The sequence below is a fragment of the Trachypithecus francoisi genome, unplaced genomic scaffold, assembly GCF_009764315.1.
Source record: "Trachypithecus francoisi isolate TF-2019V2 unplaced genomic scaffold, Tfra_2.0 Lachesis_group1, whole genome shotgun sequence".
Lineage (NCBI taxonomy): Eukaryota > Metazoa > Chordata > Mammalia > Primates > Cercopithecidae > Trachypithecus > Trachypithecus francoisi.
The window spans coordinates 24,084,648-24,103,349 of record NW_022681454.1 but is presented as its reverse complement, the minus strand read 5'-3'; the positions used below and the strand labels follow the sequence as shown (position 1 = coordinate 24,103,349).

The 18,702-nt window shown below is 43.3% G+C and overlaps 1 protein-coding gene across 4 annotated transcripts in view; it reads left to right on the top strand.

Moving 5' to 3' along the window:
• The window catches only part of CCDC149 (coiled-coil domain containing 149), a 106,209-nt gene that overhangs the window by 68,591 nt on the left and 18,916 nt on the right, over positions 1–18,702 (top strand). For all 4 annotated transcript variants that reach the window (XM_033213900.1, XM_033213902.1, XM_033213901.1 and 1 more), the window contains 5 exons: positions 5,614–5,730; positions 6,494–6,666; positions 7,387–7,459; positions 8,858–8,942; positions 12,665–12,809. In XM_033213900.1, coding sequence (XP_033069791.1) covers positions 5,614–5,730; positions 6,494–6,666; positions 7,387–7,459; positions 8,858–8,942; positions 12,665–12,809 — 593 coding nt within the window. The remainder of the gene's footprint in view (positions 1–5,613; positions 5,731–6,493; positions 6,667–7,386; positions 7,460–8,857; positions 8,943–12,664; positions 12,810–18,702) is intronic.

Here is an 18,702-nt window from a genome sequence, read left to right as displayed (position 1 = left end):
AGCACAGACATAGGGGGATGGTTAGAAATGGGGTCAGGAGGCAGGTGGGAGCAGGTAATGTTGTGCCTCTTCAGCCCTAGTAGAGGCTCTGTGTGGATCACAGTGCTGTGAAGAGCCACTTGGGGGTATCTATCAGTGGTGTAAGGAAAACTGCTAGCACATTGCTTGCTTGGACTACATTGGGAGCTTGTTAACTGGGTGACATCCATATACACACTAATGAGTGCGTGCGTGATGATCTCCAGGGTAGGAGACAGAGGATGAAAACTATTGTTTTGATTTGTTTTAAGTGACAAATTATTTTGTTTGAAACTAAAACTGGAATGTCATATAAATCTAGGAATTTGGACTCTGGTGTACACAATAGGTGGCCCACTTGGAGCCTTTTTAATCTCTCACGTCCAGTTTTATTGAAGATATTTTCAAAAGGTAAGGGGACATTTGGAGAGGATGTGGAGGAAACTAACAGGAAAAGTAAGGAAATAATAGGCAGGGTCTTGTTTTTGAGTTGCCCAGCACAGTGCCACTCCAGATGAATGTTTAATAAATGCCTTTTGGTGCTGACCTCTCCCCAGGTGAGCTATCTACAGCAGTACATGAGGACTGGGGGCAAGGAAGGGCTAGCCTCCACTTCCTGTTAATGATTCTTTCATTTGACCCTCTCAATAGCTCTGGCAAATTGACAGCCACTGTATAAGAACTGTACCTATACCAACTGTAACTGGGGATTGCACTTTGAAAGCTCATGAAGTTACATGGACAGTGATCATTGCATTGTATCTTCCCATTGTGGTAATGTGATCTCCACAGATGGAGTTGTGCAGTGCACAGCCTGGGCAGCCATACATGGCTGTCCTGCCTACAAGATAGATTTTATCCTTTTTTAAAAAAAAAAAAAAAAAAAAGTCACATGTAGCCCACCAGCGTTAGAGAGCTTGCCAAGGGCACATAGCTAGGATTAGTAGAAGCTGGATCTGAATGTAGATAATACCCAGAGAATAGCTGCTCCTGCACCTGGCTGCCTCTCACTGTTAGGTAAAACAGATTCAGGTAAATGAAAATAGGATGAGGTAGAGAATGTTGAGGACTGTGGGAGACGAAGGCTGAGAAGAGATCAAGGAAGGAGCAAGTCATTCCGACTTGGAAGGCCTGGGCAGGCTTCATGGAGGACGGATTGAGCAGGCTCTTGGCAGAGTTGGGGGCAGGGCACCCAGAAGCCATTTTACCACATTGTTTTGCGGCCATGTCCCTCAGCCACTTCCCAGCTGCAGCTGCGCCTCATCCGCAAGCTGACGACTCACACCCATAATTCATTCATAAACATTTATTTCTATCTAAATCAGCAACTGAATGCGTCTATTGGTGGTGGCGCGGGTGCTGTGCAAGGCACTGATCCACTTTGTGGGTTGGCACAGGGAGGCTGGCTGTGCAGTTTTGATGGCGCTGTTTGAGGAAATTAAGTGCCCTGAGCGGTTGCTTCATAGCCATTTTCCAAGGTGGAAAATCAACATCATTTGCCTGCACTACACAGATAAGGTTGGCTCGGGAGCTCTGCTTTCTCTAGCTTAGAAGAAAGGTCGGACTTCCATAGTGGGCTTCTGTGTGGGGAAACATACATGGAGGAGGAGGAGGATGATAATTACAGTAATCATAAGAGCCCCTAACATTTATTATTTATTAAGCACATTGTATACTCCAGGGCCTGTGGTAAGCACTGAAGAGAGGTCTCATCTTTTCTTACTTAGGGTTAGGTTCTGAAGTCAGCACGTAAGAGGCAGAAACTTGTACGTAGCCAAAATTCCCCCGATTGTCCTTTGAAATTGTGCAAAGCTTTCATGGTGTATGTATGCTTCGGAATAGTGGTATCATGTAAAAATAGAACAGTGTGACTTTGCATAAATATATTATCAGTCACCCTCTCCCCCTCACTCTCCAGCAGGGATATTGAGCATAGAAATTGGGAGAATCACCCAATGTTTTGGTTTATTTCTCTCTCATCCTCTCTTCCCTCTTCTATTTAATCTCCTAACTTGTATATATGAGTATTTGAACTCCCCTGAGTTCAGTGTTCATTTAACTCAACCCTGCTCTCTCACTTCATGCCTACAGCACTTCTCTGAGACTACATTTTCACTGCTGTGTTTTTACAGAGGAGGATACTGAGACTCCAAGAGGTTCAGACAAGGTCCTGAGGTTGCACAGCTCACAGACTGTGGGACCAGGATGCAGGCCCTAGGTGGGCCAACTCCAGCGCACACCAGCTGTCAGCTGGGAAGGCAGGAGCTTTCTCCCTGGGGCTCGGCTGTCTCCCCTGCAGTGACTTCTTAGACCCCCTCAGCTGACTGCACTTGAGCTTTAGACCCAACTAATGATCCAGCTATTACCAACTTGGGCCTCACTTTTAAAAATAAGTGTTTCAACCAGTCTGGCCCTGAGATTTAACAGCCGATATTGTATGCACATTAAACACCAAATGATTGTTAACGTATTTATTGAAGCTTAACAGGCATCCAATATATAAACGATGACTCTCTTATATGACTGTCAGACCTCAATAAACATGTTTAATAATTAATTGGCATTAAGCAAACATAATTGTGCAATTCTAAATTAAGTGCTCAGTGAAGCATATTGAGAATAGAAAACCACAGTGTTTTATTACTTAAAGTTCAGGCTGTCAGTATGGCTTTTCATAGACCAAGAAAAATACCCTGCTTTCAAAGACACAACCTGAGCCTCCTGTTGGCCTTGTACTGAAAGCCAGGAGTTGTCTTGTTTCTAGACCCTCAGATCTGATAGACTTTTTTTTATTTGTCTTGCTGTTTGCCTTCCTGTGTATCCACTTTTGGGATTCTGATGTCCCAAGCCAAGAGTTGTGTGATGTAATAGAGTTTTTGTATATCAGCTTTCAGTGGAATTACCAGTTTTGCTACAAATTTGTTCTGTAAAGTCACTGCCAACTACTGGATTAGTGAATACCGAACCATTGCTCCTAGGAGAAATGCAAGGTTAGGTTCCTGTAAGCCTCTGGTCACAACATTTTTGTCAACTGATCGATCATAACCTTGTTTTATGTGTGTCTCTGTTTAACATCACCTTATTTGACATATACGGTTAATTCATGAACATTGAACTGAGTTCAACAACACTGTCACTCATGCCTGGAGGAAGCTTCTGTAACACACATATTGTCTCCATCAGGCGCTTCACAGCCTTCTTGCACTGATAACACTAAGTGCAAGCACGTCCAGCCCTTCAGCACTATGCGTGGGGGCCACTTGAAACAGCAAAGTCACCAACGAAAAGCACAAAAATGTGACAAATGTGGTGACACTCACTAGATCACGAAAAGGACATTTGTCTGCAGTCCAAGGGCTGAAACAAGAAGGCAGAATGTGGCCTTGTTTGACCTCCATGGGAACGTGTGTGTCAGGCGACTGTAATTTTTTGCCACTCTCTGCGTGTCTGACAGTGACCATGAAAGCACTGCAAATATTGATTTTGAGGTTAAAAATAAATTTCAGCAAGTAGGCAGATTCACAAATACAGAATCCATGGATAATGAGGATCGCTTGTAACCAGATTCCAGGAAGTGCAGCCATCTGCACATCTAAGCATCCTGCATCTTCTGCCTGCCTTTGCACGGTCTGTTCCACCTGCCTGGGACACTGTCCACCCAGTCCCAATGGTGCTTTTGCTCTTGGTAGGGACACAGCAAATATTTGCTGAGTTCAACTGAATAGTTTTCAAATAGGGACCCAAAGTAAGTGTCATTTGAAAATGTACTTTACTTTTCTTTAGTCATCATTTCTTTCAAAGTTCCTTGCTATTATTTATTATTTCAATTTAGTTAATATTCTTCCTTGGCTTAAATTAACTTCCTATCTCTCACCTGCCCATAAATCCTTCAGAGACTCTGAAAATTAAGCCATTTTCTCAACTGGCAATGAATCCCTTAAGATTCATGCAGGAACAAGGAAAAGCATGCCCCCCGCACGGGCACTCCTTCCTGGGTCGGATCAGTGTGACAGTGAAAAACTGTCCTCAGGCTCCCGTTCATATATGAAACCCATCCACATCTGCCCTATGGGGAGGCGTGCAATCAGATTAAAACCTCCATAAAAGAAACATTGGAAAGCGCTGCCATAACTTTTGAAAGTCACTCTTCAGTGGCGATCGCTGGAGTTGTGATGGGCAGGTAGGGGATGCTCTGAGACCATTGGGGTCTTCTTGGGCCTCTCACACAGTTTCCATTGCAGCCCCACCTAGAAGGTTTGGAACTGCAGGTGGATCTTGGCTTTGGAGTCCAGGAAAGCTATGGGTTCTGCAGGGATCTTTTGGAAAATTATGTTTTGGAAGACTGCAATTTTATTCCTGAGGATTTTAAAACGTAAATAAAGGCATATTATGAAATTCATGCAGTGAATGACTATTTTAAAAGTTAGAAAGTAAAAAGCAGATAGCAGCAGTCTCACCATCAACAAAATATATATATATATATTTTTTGAGACAGAGTCTCACTCTGTCGCCCAGGCTGGAGTGCAGTGGCCGGATCTCAGCTCACTGCAAGCTCCGCCTCCTGGGTTTACGCCATTCTCCTGCCTCAGTCTCCCGAGTAGCTGGGACTACAGGCGCCCACTACCTCACCTGGCTAGTTTTTTGTATTTTTTTAGTAGAGACGGGGTTTCACCGTGTTAGTCAGGATGGTCTCAATCTCCTGACCTCGTGATCCGCCCGTCTTGGCCTCCCAAAGTGCTGGGATTACAGGCTTGAGCCACCGCGCCTGGCCAAATATATACATTTTTAATATTTGGGTGCATTTGGTCATTCTCTCTCTCTCTCTCTCTCCCTGTGTGTGTGTGTGTGTGTGAGTGTGTGTGAGAGAGAGAGAGTTCTTAGTATAATTTTAGTCATACTGCATAGAAACATTAGTATTCTTTTTTTCCCCCACTTAACATGGTATCATAGACATGTTCTCTGGTGTTACCTAGTTCACATAAGCCTCATTTCAGACAGCTGCAAATTAGCCACTTGGTTGATTGCACTGTAGTTTGCTAAACATTCCACTATTGTTAGACATTGTTTCTAGTTTTTTTGTTTTTTTTTTTTTTTAACTCTTTAACAGTGCAATCTACTTTTTCATTTTTTCCTAAAGTTAGCAGCCTGGAATTATTCTTGGCCCAGATTTTCAAAAGTAGAGTTACTGGATCATTGGGTAGGGACACTTTTAAGCCTCTTGATAAAGTCACCTCATTGTTATGAGTGTGGGAGTGTGCCCATCTCAGCAGAATCTTCCAGCATTGGGTTATCATTTTTGAATCTTTGCTAAATTTTAATGGGAAGCAGAGTTTGTTTCCTCCCAGTAGCAGTGCTCCGCCAGACACCCAGCTTAGAGTGTCCAGGCATTAAACACTATATACATGTGTACACGACAATCTATATTTCTAATTTTTAAAAAATTGATGATACTGGCAAGTAATTTCTTTGTTTTGTGCTTTCTCCAGTATTTCTTGAAAGTATCTTATCTTCCAAAAGTTTCTTAGTGTCCTTTGGTTTTTATTTGGATCTGTTTACTCTCTGTCCCTTTTTCTTTTCTACCAATGGAAAATGCAGCTCTTGAGGATGACGATTGCCAAACAACGGCTCGGAGACGAAGAAATCGGCGTGCGACACTTTGCAGCCCATGAGCGTGAAGACTTGGTGCAGCAGCTAGAGAGAGCTAAGGAACAGGTTCTCACTAACATCTATTCAGAGTTGGGGATGCGTTTGCACGGCTGGACACAACACAAACAAGAGTGGACCGTGTCCCCCGTTTCTCAGAGTATGGGGTGACTGGGATGCACGTTGAATGCTTTTACTTCCTTGGCACTGCACTAGGGTCCCAAGCTGACTCTTGGGTTTCTGGCCTCCAGCAGGCAGGTCTGCTCCCTGCCATTGAGTACCATTGTTCTGAACACAACAAGAAACTTTCCTCCTACCCAGGACAGACAGGGAGAGAACAACACATGACAAACTTGGCCTTACTTTGCAAGTTTCTGCTAAAATGCTGAGCAATGCCTCTTAGGCAAAATCTCAACAAGTGCAAAATCTCAACCCTAGTTAGGTAACATGTAAGAGAACCTAAAGTTCATTTTCTTCCTCTTACTAACTGAAGAGCAGAACAAGATTTCTGGGTCTAGAGTGGATTTGAAAAAGTATGGATTTGTAAGACACTGGCAGCTGCAGGGCATCTTGAAGTAGTTGAGGGTTCAGTTCTGGTTTTCCAAGCTGCTGCACCTCTCCTGTCTTAGATATAAATAAGTGTCTGGCAGGAAGTCATCCCTCACTTTTAGCTGTTATTGTATTTCAGTGTGTGGCGCTTATGGTTTTAGGGCAAGTGGGTAGTGTTAATAAACTCTCTAAAAATCAGTCAACCAAGTGCGAGGCTCCATCTCTGGCCGTAAATCCGGTGCCTGAGGAACATCTTGGGTAAGGGTACTCCCTGTGGTTTTAGATTGAGTCTCTGGAGCACGACCTGCAGGCTTCTGTGGACGAGCTTCAGGATGTTAAAGAAGAACGGTCTTCCTACCAGGACAAAGTGGAGAGGCTCAACCAGGAGCTGAACCATATCCTGAGTGGGCATGAGAACCGCATCATTGACGTGGACGCCCTGTGTATGGAGAACAGGCAAGTGGCCAGGCCCAGGCCTGTGTGTGGGAGGAAGGCTGGCTCTGTACAGGCCTGCAGGTTGGGAGTTATTTGCAGCCCTATTTACTTTGGAAAAAATTGCCTTACAATTGAAAAGAAACTCACTCCCCCAAAATGATGACATCAATGCCGTGTATTAGTTGTAAAAGTGAAAAAGGAAAGCAGCCCACACCTGCACAGCTGCACACATCTACCTTCTCTTTCCCTACACCTTCCTTGGTAGGTTGAGAAGGGCGAGGAACCCATGAGAGTTGCTTGTTATTGCCATCAAGGAGAAAGAAAAGAATAAGAAAATAAATTGAGAAATTCCCTTAGCTGTTTCTTTTCCCTGAGGCAAATTTCAGTATGTGTGTGTGTAACTTAATGTTATGCCTGGTGTCGTCTCTTCCTGCCTCTCTTCCCAGTGGAATCGTCTTAATGAGAATTATGTGAAAACTGTGTTGATATCCCTTAGGGGATCTCTGTGAGGGCTGTTTTAACGTGGGGTGTGTGCGATTTGGGCATGTTTGACCTTGATTGCATTCATTTAAGAAAAGGTCACAAACATGCACGTGTTTCTCCTTTCTGGTGAGCAGGCAAGGTGTTATGTGTAAAAGATAGCTCTTCTGGCAAGTGATTTTTGTTTTTTCCTCTTATACTTCAGTGTGTGTTTTTTATTTAGCCCTTAAACACTTCCTAGTTTTATATATTCTTTTCCAGGTACCTTCAAGAGAGATTAAAGCAACTCCATGAAGAGGTCAACCTCTTGAAATCAAATATTGCCAAATACAAGGTAGCAAAATCATGATGACAATGATGGTGATTCACTATTGTGCATCTAAATGTCATTCTATTTTAATTCCCTTTTATGTGCCAAAGATATTTTAGTACTTGCCTGCCATCCCAGATAGAGTCTAATAAGAGCTTTAACTGGGTAACCAGTAAAAACTAAGAATCCAAAACAAAAAACCAAAGCAGCTTTTCACAAGAACTCCTTCTGCAGCCATTATCTGAACAAGGCATGCCCACCCACGATGTGTTTTAGTGCCTGGTGTAGCCTCTTCACTAGAATCTGGACTTGTGTATTGCACAGCCTTGGTCTATTTGCAATTAGGTTTCTTACCCATTTTCTCTATAACATGTTCACTCATCAGATGCCATTTCTCTCATAATCACCCATAAGAAAATGGTTTCCGAGTGATGAAGAAACAAGGATTGGGAAGGCACAGTCTAAACCATAATGTTCACGTCACACTGCAAGGACAGAATGTTTAAATTCTCCCCACTGTTATTTAGTCTAATTCCAGCACCATTAGTTTGATAATATCTATTCCTGCAGATGTTAGTTGTAAGTGTTATAATTAGAAAAATCTCCTGGGTTTCTCTGCTTGGAAAATAGATTGATTTCTCTTCCTGAGGGTGAAGTTTTACAGCCATCTAGATACTTGGAAGAACCTTATTTTCCTGGCTTTTGACATTAGCATTTGTTCTCACAAGTCTCCATGCTGTTCTTCCTTTCCATTTTGTGGGGGCCACACATTATACCAGTCTATCTATATGCATTCAGCCAAAGAAGGATATAACTTTTAAAGTTGTATAATTAATCCATAATTTTTAAAAATGTGTGGATGCATTCATTTAACAACATTTATTCAGTTCTATGTGCCAAGCACTGACTAGATGCTACATATCAATTTTAATGTAAGTCTGTTCTAGGAATGACATGTAGGTGGCACATATGTACTTCCTTAATCTGTATCCACGGCAGACATCACTAATTGATCATGGCTCTCTGTCCTTCCAGAAATCACCGTTGGTGCATGAAAATAAACCTAGTCACCATCTCATGTCTTTTCAGAAGGAATTTTCATTACTAGTGACTTCACATGTTAGGCTGCATTCTTGCTTCAGATTTGATTTAATTTAACATGTATTAAGTGCTTTTTGTATACAGGGGACTGTAATTGCTATCATTCTGCCATGCACCACCTTTGTTGGAAAAAAAAAAAAGTCTTCTTACCAGGCCGTAAAAATTATAACTCTTGGGCATAGACTTGGAATTCTAAATATTAGGCTAGCACTTGGAGTTTGCAAGGGGTTCTTGTGTGCCAATGAGAGGAGACATCTGCTAGGTACTTTTCCATTGTTGACTTTTCTGACGGGTTTTTATTCTCTCCCAATCCTGTTTTAGAATGCTCTGGAGAGACGGAGAAACTCGAAGGGCCAGGGTAAATCCAGCAGCAGTGCTCTGACAGGAGTCCTGTCTGCAAAGCAAGGTAGGATATCATGCTCCAGGAAAGACCACTCATGAGCGTAAAATACTAGAACTGCAAGGCCACATGCCATCCAGGATGCTGCTTTTGTGGTCTGGGAACCAAGGCGATCCATAGCACAGTGGTTCCCTGACTTCCACGTGCATCAGAGTTGCTGGGAGGGCCTGTTAAAACACAGATTACTGGTTCCACCCCAGAGTTACTGATTCAATAGGTCTGGGGTGTGACCTGAGAATTGTGTATTTCTAAAAAGTTCCCAGGTGATGCTGATGCTGGTTCAGGGACCCCACTTAGGGAACCACTGCATTCGAAGTTTTTCTAATGACTAGACCCCATTTGGGCATATTCCCCTTGATTGTGTTTGCCTTTCCAGAATGTTCTCCCTTTCCTAATCACCAATTCAGCATCTCCAAGGATGCGTCTCGACCTCCTTGAATGTCCCCTTTTCCTGGCCTCTAGGATCAGAAAAGTCTCCTAGCTGCTGAAATCATTTTCTCACATAACGTGCCTTTTTCGAAGAAGCTTTTATTGATTGCAATTTTGTTCCTCCTTCTTGTCGATTCCAATGAAAAATAATGATCTTCCAGGAACAGTCCAGGGGAATAAATAGCAGCACACTGGCTTCTGACACTTAATATTCAGAATTCAATGCTAAACATAAGTCTCAAGTTGAACATGCTCAGCTGGCCCACTTTTTGGTTGTTGATAGTGCAGACCAGCAACTATCATATGGCAGTCTTAATCAGCACTACAGTGGCTTAAAAAAAAAAGTGCTGAGTCTCCAGCCTACATAACAACCAAGGCTCTTTTCCAAGCAACTTCTTTTTTCCACTCAACCAGAAAAGAACACCCTAGAATTGTTTTTCAAAAGAAAACTACAATACTCTATAAAAATGTGAAGTAGCCCATCTAAGTTTAGCTCTGGATACCATATATAGCAAACCATCTTTGAATGTTGATATCCAGTGTTATCATTGATGTGGGGGAATGCCAGCCACACTCAAACACTGTGGCAGAACCATCAATCTGGCACAGCCTTTCTAGAAAACCTATGATGAAAAGCATTCTATCAAGAATCTATTGGTAAACGAAATCTATGACTCTATGGCAGCGTGCTATGGAAAGCCTTAAACTGGCCCCCTTTGAACCAACAAAAAACAGTTACCGACATATACAGACATTTTGCTACAAGACAGTTCTTCATACATTGCTTATAATAAAAAATATTGAAAACACAATAAATGTCCAGCAGTAGTTAAATAACTCTATATCTGTTTTTTTTTTTTTTTTTTTTTTTTTTTTAAGACAGTCTCCCTCTGTTGCCCAGGCTGGAGTGCAGTGGCGCGATCTCGGTTCACTGCAACCCCTGCCTCCCAGGTTCAAGTGATTCTCCTGCCTCAGCTTCCTGAGTAGCTGGGACTACAGGCGTGTGCTACCACGCCCAGCTAATTTTTGTGCTGTTAGTAGAGATGGGGTTCCACTATGTTGGCCGGGCTGATCTTGAACTCCTGACCTCAAGTAATCTGCCTCCCTCGGCCTCCCAGAGTGCTAGGATTATAGGCGTGAGCCACCACACCCAGCCAAATAATTCTGTATCTATACACGGACTACAAAGCAGCCATCCATTTTATGTTTTAAGGGAAATCAATGATGAATAATATTGTTAAGTGAAAAAAGCAGGGTTTATTTTTTTTTCATTTTTGAAAATAAAATTTGTGAGATTTATATTGTTTCTTTTTTTTTTTTTTTTTTTTTTTTTTTTTAAGACAGTCTCCCTCTGTTGCCCAGGCTGGAGTGCAGTGGCGCGATCTCGGTTCACTGCAACCCCTGCCTCCCAGGTTCAAGTGATTCTCCTGCCTCAGCTTCCTGAGTAGCTGGGACTACAGGCGTGTGCTACCACGCCCAGCTAATTTTTGTGCTGTTAGTAGAGATGGGGTTCCACTATGTTGGCCGGGCTGATCTTGAACTCCTGACCTCAAGTAATCTGCCTCCCTCGGCCTCCCAGAGTGCTAGGATTATAGGCGTGAGCCACCACACCCAGCCAAATAATTCTGTATCTATACACGGACTACAAAGCAGCCATCCAATTTTATGTTTTAAGGGAAATCAATGATGAATAATATTGTTAAGTGAAAAAAGCAGGGTTTATTTTTTTTTCATTTTTGAAAATAAAATTTGTGAGATTTATATTGTTTCTTTTTTTTTTTTAATGTCTGGTAGGAATACCAGTGGTGGTTGTCCTTTTGTTTAACTCTTAGTTTATCTCCCTTTGAAGAGTGCTTTTGAAATACCCAAAGCAGACTTGAAGAACAGCCATTCGGAGTCAGGAAGGACACACACGCAGGAGCACCTGAGTGAACCTAGGGTCGAAAAAAACGGTGGGAGAAGAAGCAGAAGTTGCAGATGTAGATTGGGGCCATGCTATGGATGGGGCTGGAGGTTTCTGAGAGCAATTTAAGCCATTTCAAGCCCAGCCAAGCATAAATGGGGAAACGTAGTTGTAACAGCATCACTTGTGAAAGAGTCACAGATGTTTTAGTAGATAGTATTGTCATATTATTCATTAATAGTGTTTTATTGCCAAAGAAGCCAAGGAAATCTTACACAGAAGTAGGAAATTGGGGATAAAAGAGGTGACAGTCCTACTATGTGCTAAGCTAGTATACCACACTGTAATACCCTTTATGTATTTGTAAGTGGCATGCAAACAAATTAGGAATTTTTTTAAAGTATGCACTTTAGAAACTAGACAAAAAAATAATTTTCTCTCAGAGCCATCCCTAGATGACTGGAGACTTGCTAGCAGACTCATCCAGGGCGGGATATGCACAAGGGGTGGGCCTCTCTCATGTGGGTCTCAATCCTTCAATTACATGGAACTGTGTATGTTGCCTGGCTTTCATTTTGAACTTGGCCGTGAATGGGATTTGGCAGTTTGTGGAGTAACAAACATCCAAGAACAGCTAGATTTTGCATAATGTACTCTTTCCCAATATTTAGATATTTGCTATTTGCAGTCTGTTATATATCTTTTTGCCATATCTTTGTGCCACCTTGCTATTGTTTGCTTAATGTTTTTCTTTAAGTCGATTTTAAAGTGATTCATTTTACTTGGCCTTATCCTAAGTAGTAGCACCTGTGAAATCACTGGTTTGTTATGCCATATATAACCTTTTCTATAATACCGTCAAACAAATGCATAGCTACTAAAATACAAAACGTATTTTGAACTTGAAATAATCTCCTAAATTATCTTATCACCTGCCAGGGGTATCACATGGTGGGAAACTGACACAAAGCAAGGTGCTTGGAGCTAGGAGTCATTGTCATTTGCTTGGCTGTGTGACCTTCAGCCAATGTTCTTAACCCGTCTGCGCCTTGTTTTGTCCATGAAATGGAAAAAATCAATATTCTGTAGGGTATCTTTTCCCCAAATTTTAAGACTTTATGCGTTAGTCATTATGAAAGTGTTTAAAATACTAGACAAATGCAAATATTATTATCCTCTTAAAAATTGCTGATAAAAGTCCTGAGAACTTCCTCCTTTCTGTTCAGTCCTCACACTGGATTTTACTTTGTTGTGTTGACACTTGAGGTGGACTCTCAATACAACACAGTAGCATTTTGAAGCTGGGGACATATTATCCAGGAAGGATTGACATTGGTTTGCATTCCAGTGTTTCAGAAGAATGACGATTGAGTTATATATTTTGTATCCTATCTAGTTCAGGATCTGCTATCTGAGGATCATGGATGCAGCCTCCCAGCTACTCCCCAGTCCATTTCTGACCTGAAATCTCTGGCAACAGCCCTGTTGGAAACAATCCACGAGAAAAACATGGTCATTCAGCACCAGAGGCAAACCAACAAGTAGGTGGCCTAACTCTTGGGTTGGGGTGTGGGCGCGAAGGAAGTGGGACGAGGCTACCAGAAGTGAATGTCAACCAGGTGGAACCACGGACCTGTAGGAAAGGTGAGATCTCTCAAATCAAGAAGGAAACTTACTAAACTAGAATGGTGCTTCTGCTTTATATCAGCATCTTGGCTATCAGCTGGAGCCAAGCGAGGAAAGAGTACCAGCCACATTGAATGCTTACTCGAGGAGCTACGCCCTGAGTAGTATGTATTTCCTGGGTGAGTTCCATAAAATAATTGCCTGGGTGACTTGACCCACCTCTCCTCCAGCTCTTCTTTTAGGGGAGAAACTGCCTCAGTGCCATTTGAAACTCCCAGCATGACCTTGAGGGTCTTTGAATGGCAGAAACTGCCCAAGCATCAACTTCCATAGGCTGCTGGACCTAGAAAAGAATCTCATGTCACTCTTCCAGATCAGCAAAAAAGATGGTGAAAAGGCAGGGTAATTAAAATGGAACGTCTTATTTGGTTTTTATAGCATGTTGACTATATTATGTAAAAACAAGCAGGTTAAATTACCATTAGAGATGACAGAGGCAATATCGAGAGTGTTCAGAGAATGGTGAATAAACAATAAATTAAAGTAGCAAATACTACACATGGTGTTGGCTTCGTGGGCATGCAACCTGTGCTCAGAAGGACCCCACGTTAGGTCTGATCTTCCACTGTCACCATCTTGGAATTCTTAGTCATTTTTTTTTTAACAAGAGGGCCCCACATTTTTATTTTGCACTGGACCCTGCAAATTATGTAGCTGGTCCTGCTTGCAAGACAGATATTCACCCGGAACCAAAATGCAAGTGTGAGAGAACTGAGCGGGGCCTGGAAGGCCAGGCTTCAAGTGACAAAGGGAGGGACCAGAGAATCCGGGGCCTGACGAATGCAGGGGCATGGGAGAGAGGCAAGTGGAAAATGATTGAAAGTATTATAAAAACAAAATAGAAAAAGAGAAGCTGGAGTGAAGGGAAGATCGCACCAGAGATGAAGATGTATGTGGAAGAAAGCAGAGAGCAGCAAAGGGAAGCAGGGCAATCTCGAAGGGATGACAAGGGTAATTTATTGACAGGAGAAGGTTTAAATGTTCTTGAAAAAATGAAATCTTAACCAAGTAATGAAAAGCCAGATGCTGAAATGCAGATGCTTCTCAGGGGAGGAAGAAGGAATGGGCATCCCCCACAGCACGAAATGTCCTCCATGAGCTGGCTTTGTCGTTCCCTCTCTACAGAACACCTCATCTTTCAAGCCTTCTCAGGTCTTCTAAACCCTGGTCCATTCTCAGCAGGTGACCTCAGTTCCTTATTCACTGAGAAAACGGGGCTTCTCACCCTGAGCCCCTCAGCTTGCAGCTGCCCCGAAACCAGTGTCTCCCCATGTTCTGCTCACTCCTGTCTCCAGGAAGTACACCAGCCGCCATCTTGTTGGTCCCTGGGATCTTTTCTCTTCTGGGCCTCTGCTCCTCTGGGACCTCCTTTCTCACCCTCTTCAACCTCTTCCCTTCCTCTGGCTTTTGCTCTTTGCCCCGAGCCCCCAAAGCCTTTCCTCAATCCTGCTGCCTTCTCAAAAATACCACCAGCCTGCAATGTTTGTGAAGAAGGCCTCCTCTCCTTCCTCAACAGCCACCCTGTCTAAATGTATTCTGGGAGGTCACTTATGTTGGAATTGCTAGGGTGCAGCGGCTGGGGGCTGGGGACACTTGTTTATAAATGCAGAATCAGAGATTTGTGGGAAGGAAGGTTAGAATTCTGGATTTTATAAGTCGCGGATGAGTCCATGCACAGGAAAGAAAGATAACCTTGGCTTTAATGCCTCCCAAGACCTCTTCCTACATTTCCCACGGCATTCTTTCTTTGCAGGTCACCAGTATCCCCAAACTCCACCTTTGAGTCTCTTTCTTCTTTAATTCTTCACATTGAGATTTTCGTCTTGAAATCCAAGTAAGATGGATTTCAAGTGGGAAACTCCAGCCTTCTCCATTGTCTCATTTCCTTTTCCCACCTCTTCCCCTGACCCCTCACCCCAGACCCACTCCATCTTTTTTCTCTGTCTTCGGTGCTTTTTCCCCTACCTGGGAGACCTCATTCCCTGTCTCTGTCTTTGCCTCTCATTCTCTGCAGACTCTTCTCAAATCTCTTATCCCCACCACCCCGTCAAGAGCAAGACCAAGACCCACATTTCCAACTTCTGGTTGACGGTTTCTCCGGATATCTTTCAGCTCCTCAAATTCTGTCAGTCAACATCCATCCTAGTATGTTTCACAAATGGTTATGCCCTTTGACCATCACTTCTTCCCCAGGGAGACCCTCCCACAGCTCCATCCTCAGACCCCAGACCTACCTCCCCCTGCCTAACCCACCTTCCTGCTACAGTTCTGAGCACGCCACTAGCCTTCCCTGCAAAGCAGGCTGAGTCCCTGTTACCTGCCAAAGGCAGCATCCACAGGCTGTCGGCCTGACATGCCTCTGCAGAGGATTCCGGCCTCCTCTGACAGATTGGTTCCCTAATGTGTTCCTAACCATACCCACTGCAAACATGCCCATTCCCCAGGTTCATAGCACTCTCTCCCTCCACTGAGAAAGACTGACATTTTCATTTGCCCATGTTTATTTTTGTTTCCATGTACTTTTTCATGTTTATTTTTAAATAATTTTTGAACCCTCCTCTGGATTTGTTTATTTAATTATTTATTTATGACAGGGTCTTGCTCTGTTGCCCAGGCTGGAGTGCAGTGGCATAATCTTGGCTCACTGCAACCTGGACCTCCTGGGTTCAAGCGATTCTTGTGCCTCAGCCACGCCTGACTTAATTTTTTGTATTTTTTTAGTAGAGAGATGGTTTCACCATGTTGCCCAGGCTAGTCTCAAACTCTTGACCTGAAGTGGTCCGCCCACCTCAGCCTCCCAAAGTGCTGGGATTACAGGCGTGAGCCACCATGCCTTGCCTCTGTGTTTTTAATTTAATATTAATTTAAGGTTAAACAGCAATGTATTTCCAGACTACTCCCAGCTACGTTAATCCCCTTCCTGGAAGAACCGTCCATTCCTTATTTGTTATGTATCCTTCCAAAGGATGCATAGACAGTATAAGCAAATGCACACTACATTTATGTATATACACATACTCATATATTTACATAGATATACTGTCTTTTTTTTTTTTTTTTACAAATGGTAACTGGTATTCATTTTTTTAAAAGCTTTCTTTTTTCATTGTTCTGCACCTTGATTTTTTTTTCCCCCTGTAATAATGGATCTTGGAGATTGCTTTATATCAGTACATAAGTTGCCTAATGTGCCATCTTTAATACTTAGAAGGTCCTCTGTTTCATACTTTTCATAAATGTTTTATTTGGGGGTGTGTAAAGAAACTAATTATACTACAAATGGAATGAGGGCTGAGAATAGAATGTGACTTTGGTCTCTGTGTGTTCTCCCCCTTGATTTAGCCTTGTGTAACTGAAATAATAAAATAGCTTTTGGAATACACTGGAAACTACCTTGGTCTCTGTGTGCATGCCCCAGTTGCAATCTTAGAAAAAATAATTAATTAATTTTAAAAAGAAAAGAAATGGCTTAATTTTGCTGGAGCATTATACATAGCAGTAAAGGTGTTCCTTCCTGGCAGCGTGTGCTTCCCTGCTGGTTTTCCACTACCTGACAGTTACCACCCTCGAGAGGCTCCAACCGGAGCCGTCTCGAAGAATTGATGAAGAAACCTAGGACTTTACATCTTGAGCGACGTTCAATTAATAGGCAATTTGCTTGAGCTACTTCTTGCCAGCAAGTTGGCAGTTACCTGGTGATCGAGAAAGAACGGATGTGAGGTTCATTTGTCTTTCAAACCGGGTGGCAAAGCATTTGTGGATGAGGCGGTTGTTCAAGGGCTCTTTCACTGTGCACCACATTTCGTTTTCCAGGCCTTCCCTCCAGGCCCATGCCTTGCCATGGTGGGGAGGTGGTGGTGAATATATGAGGACATATTGGCCTTTTGCTATCCTTCCTGCTATGCCTGAAACCGTTTCCTCTTCTCTTTCCCTGGCCAATGGTGAATGAGCTTGGAAGTTCAGCATCTTGGGGAGCAACAGCAAGAGGGTGTCATGGATCAGAGCAGAGATGCCAAAGGAGACCACTTGGGGTGGGAGGAGGCAGGGGCATCTCCAGGTGTGTAGAGACACAGTTACCTGCTTCCCCTTTAGAGTCAGACTTTCCTTAAAGACCCTCACTCAGGTATTCCTGCTGTCTGTGTTGTCCAGAGAGCAAGCACAGTAATGCAGTTCCTGTGTGAGTTCTGTCTTCACAGACTCCTTATCCCACCTTCAATGATGTCATTACTATCTAAAACCACTGCAGGGAAGCCATCTGGAGGCCTGGCGTCCTGAGAGATTTCCCTAGACTACTAGGCAGATATATGCTGAAATCTACCCCAAAACAACCCATAACTAAATAAAATCTTTAAAACTTTAAAATCTCCCTCATCCTGTAAGAAAAACGAAAAACAAAAAACCCCAAACCTCTCCCAAGTTTGAGTTTGCCTCTAGCTACTGCCGTTTATCTCCTGCTTTTCCCTGCTAAGCTACTTGAAGAGTCGGCTATATTCACTTTTCCCAGAGTCTGTTCTGTCTCAGCCCAGTCCCTTGGACTGTGGATTTCATCCCCTCTACTGTCCTGAAACATTCCTCCTTCAAGTGTCAGGCACATCTTCTAAGCCTCCTCTTCTCAGCTCCCATCCGGTGTGACCACTTTCTAGAATAAGACAATATTGACCATGCTTCTCATCTGCACCCCTCTCAACTTGGCTTCCAAGGTGGCACATTGTCCTGGCTCTCCTCTGCCCCCTCCACTGTTCTTTCTGACTTCACACCCTCTGGTGGTGAGCTACTGACTCCGCTCCCCCAGCCTGCACTCTCAGATCTTTACCTTTCTTCCTGTATCCAGTGTGTCTGCACAGATCTCCCACAAGCATCTCAAGCTCATCTACCTCCTCGTTATTGCCCCATTCCTGTAGCACCCCTGCATCCCCACTGGCTTGACTTGGACCATATCGATCCCACCTGGACGATGCCCTTCTAACTGATCTTTCTGCTTCTGCTCACACTCCTTCCACTCCATTCTCAACTAGGCATCAAGAATACTTTGCCTAAACTTCCTCATGCTGCTTCCTTGCTTAAAACCCTTCACTGTGCTGGGCACAGTGGCTCACATCTGTAATCCTAGCACTTTGGGATGCCGAGGCAGGCAGATTGCCTGGGCTCAGGAATTAGAAACCAGCCTGGGCAACATGGTGAAACCCCGTCTCTACTAAAATACAAAAAAAGTTAGCCAGGTGTGGCAGCGTACACTTGTAGTCCCAGCTACTTGGGAGGCTGAGGCAGCAGAATTGCTTGAACTCATGAGGCAGAGGTTGCAGTCAGTTGATATCACGCCACTGCACTCCAGCTTGGGCAACAGAGTGAGACTCCGTATCTTAAAAAACAAAACAAAACAACAACGAAAAACCTCTTCACTCTCTCCCCATTGCCAATATAGAAAAGTCTGAATGCTGTCAATATGGCAGGTAGGTCATTCATGGTCTGGGTTCCTACTGGTCTCTCTCGATTCATCTTCCACTTAGCTCTTCATTTCTGCTGTACAGTTTTAATAAGCATGTGTGTATTTTCAAGCCCATGTTTTTGCCTGGCCCCTTTGCTCACCAGCTGTGTAAGCCTGAGTGAATTAAGTGACCTTTCTGAGTCTCAGTTTTCTTATCTACAAAATAAGGCTAACAAGAGCTGACACATCAGTTGTTGCAGGACACCAAGGGAGTGTGTGTGCATACCTGGTATACAGCAAGTGATTAACAAATACCAGCTGTT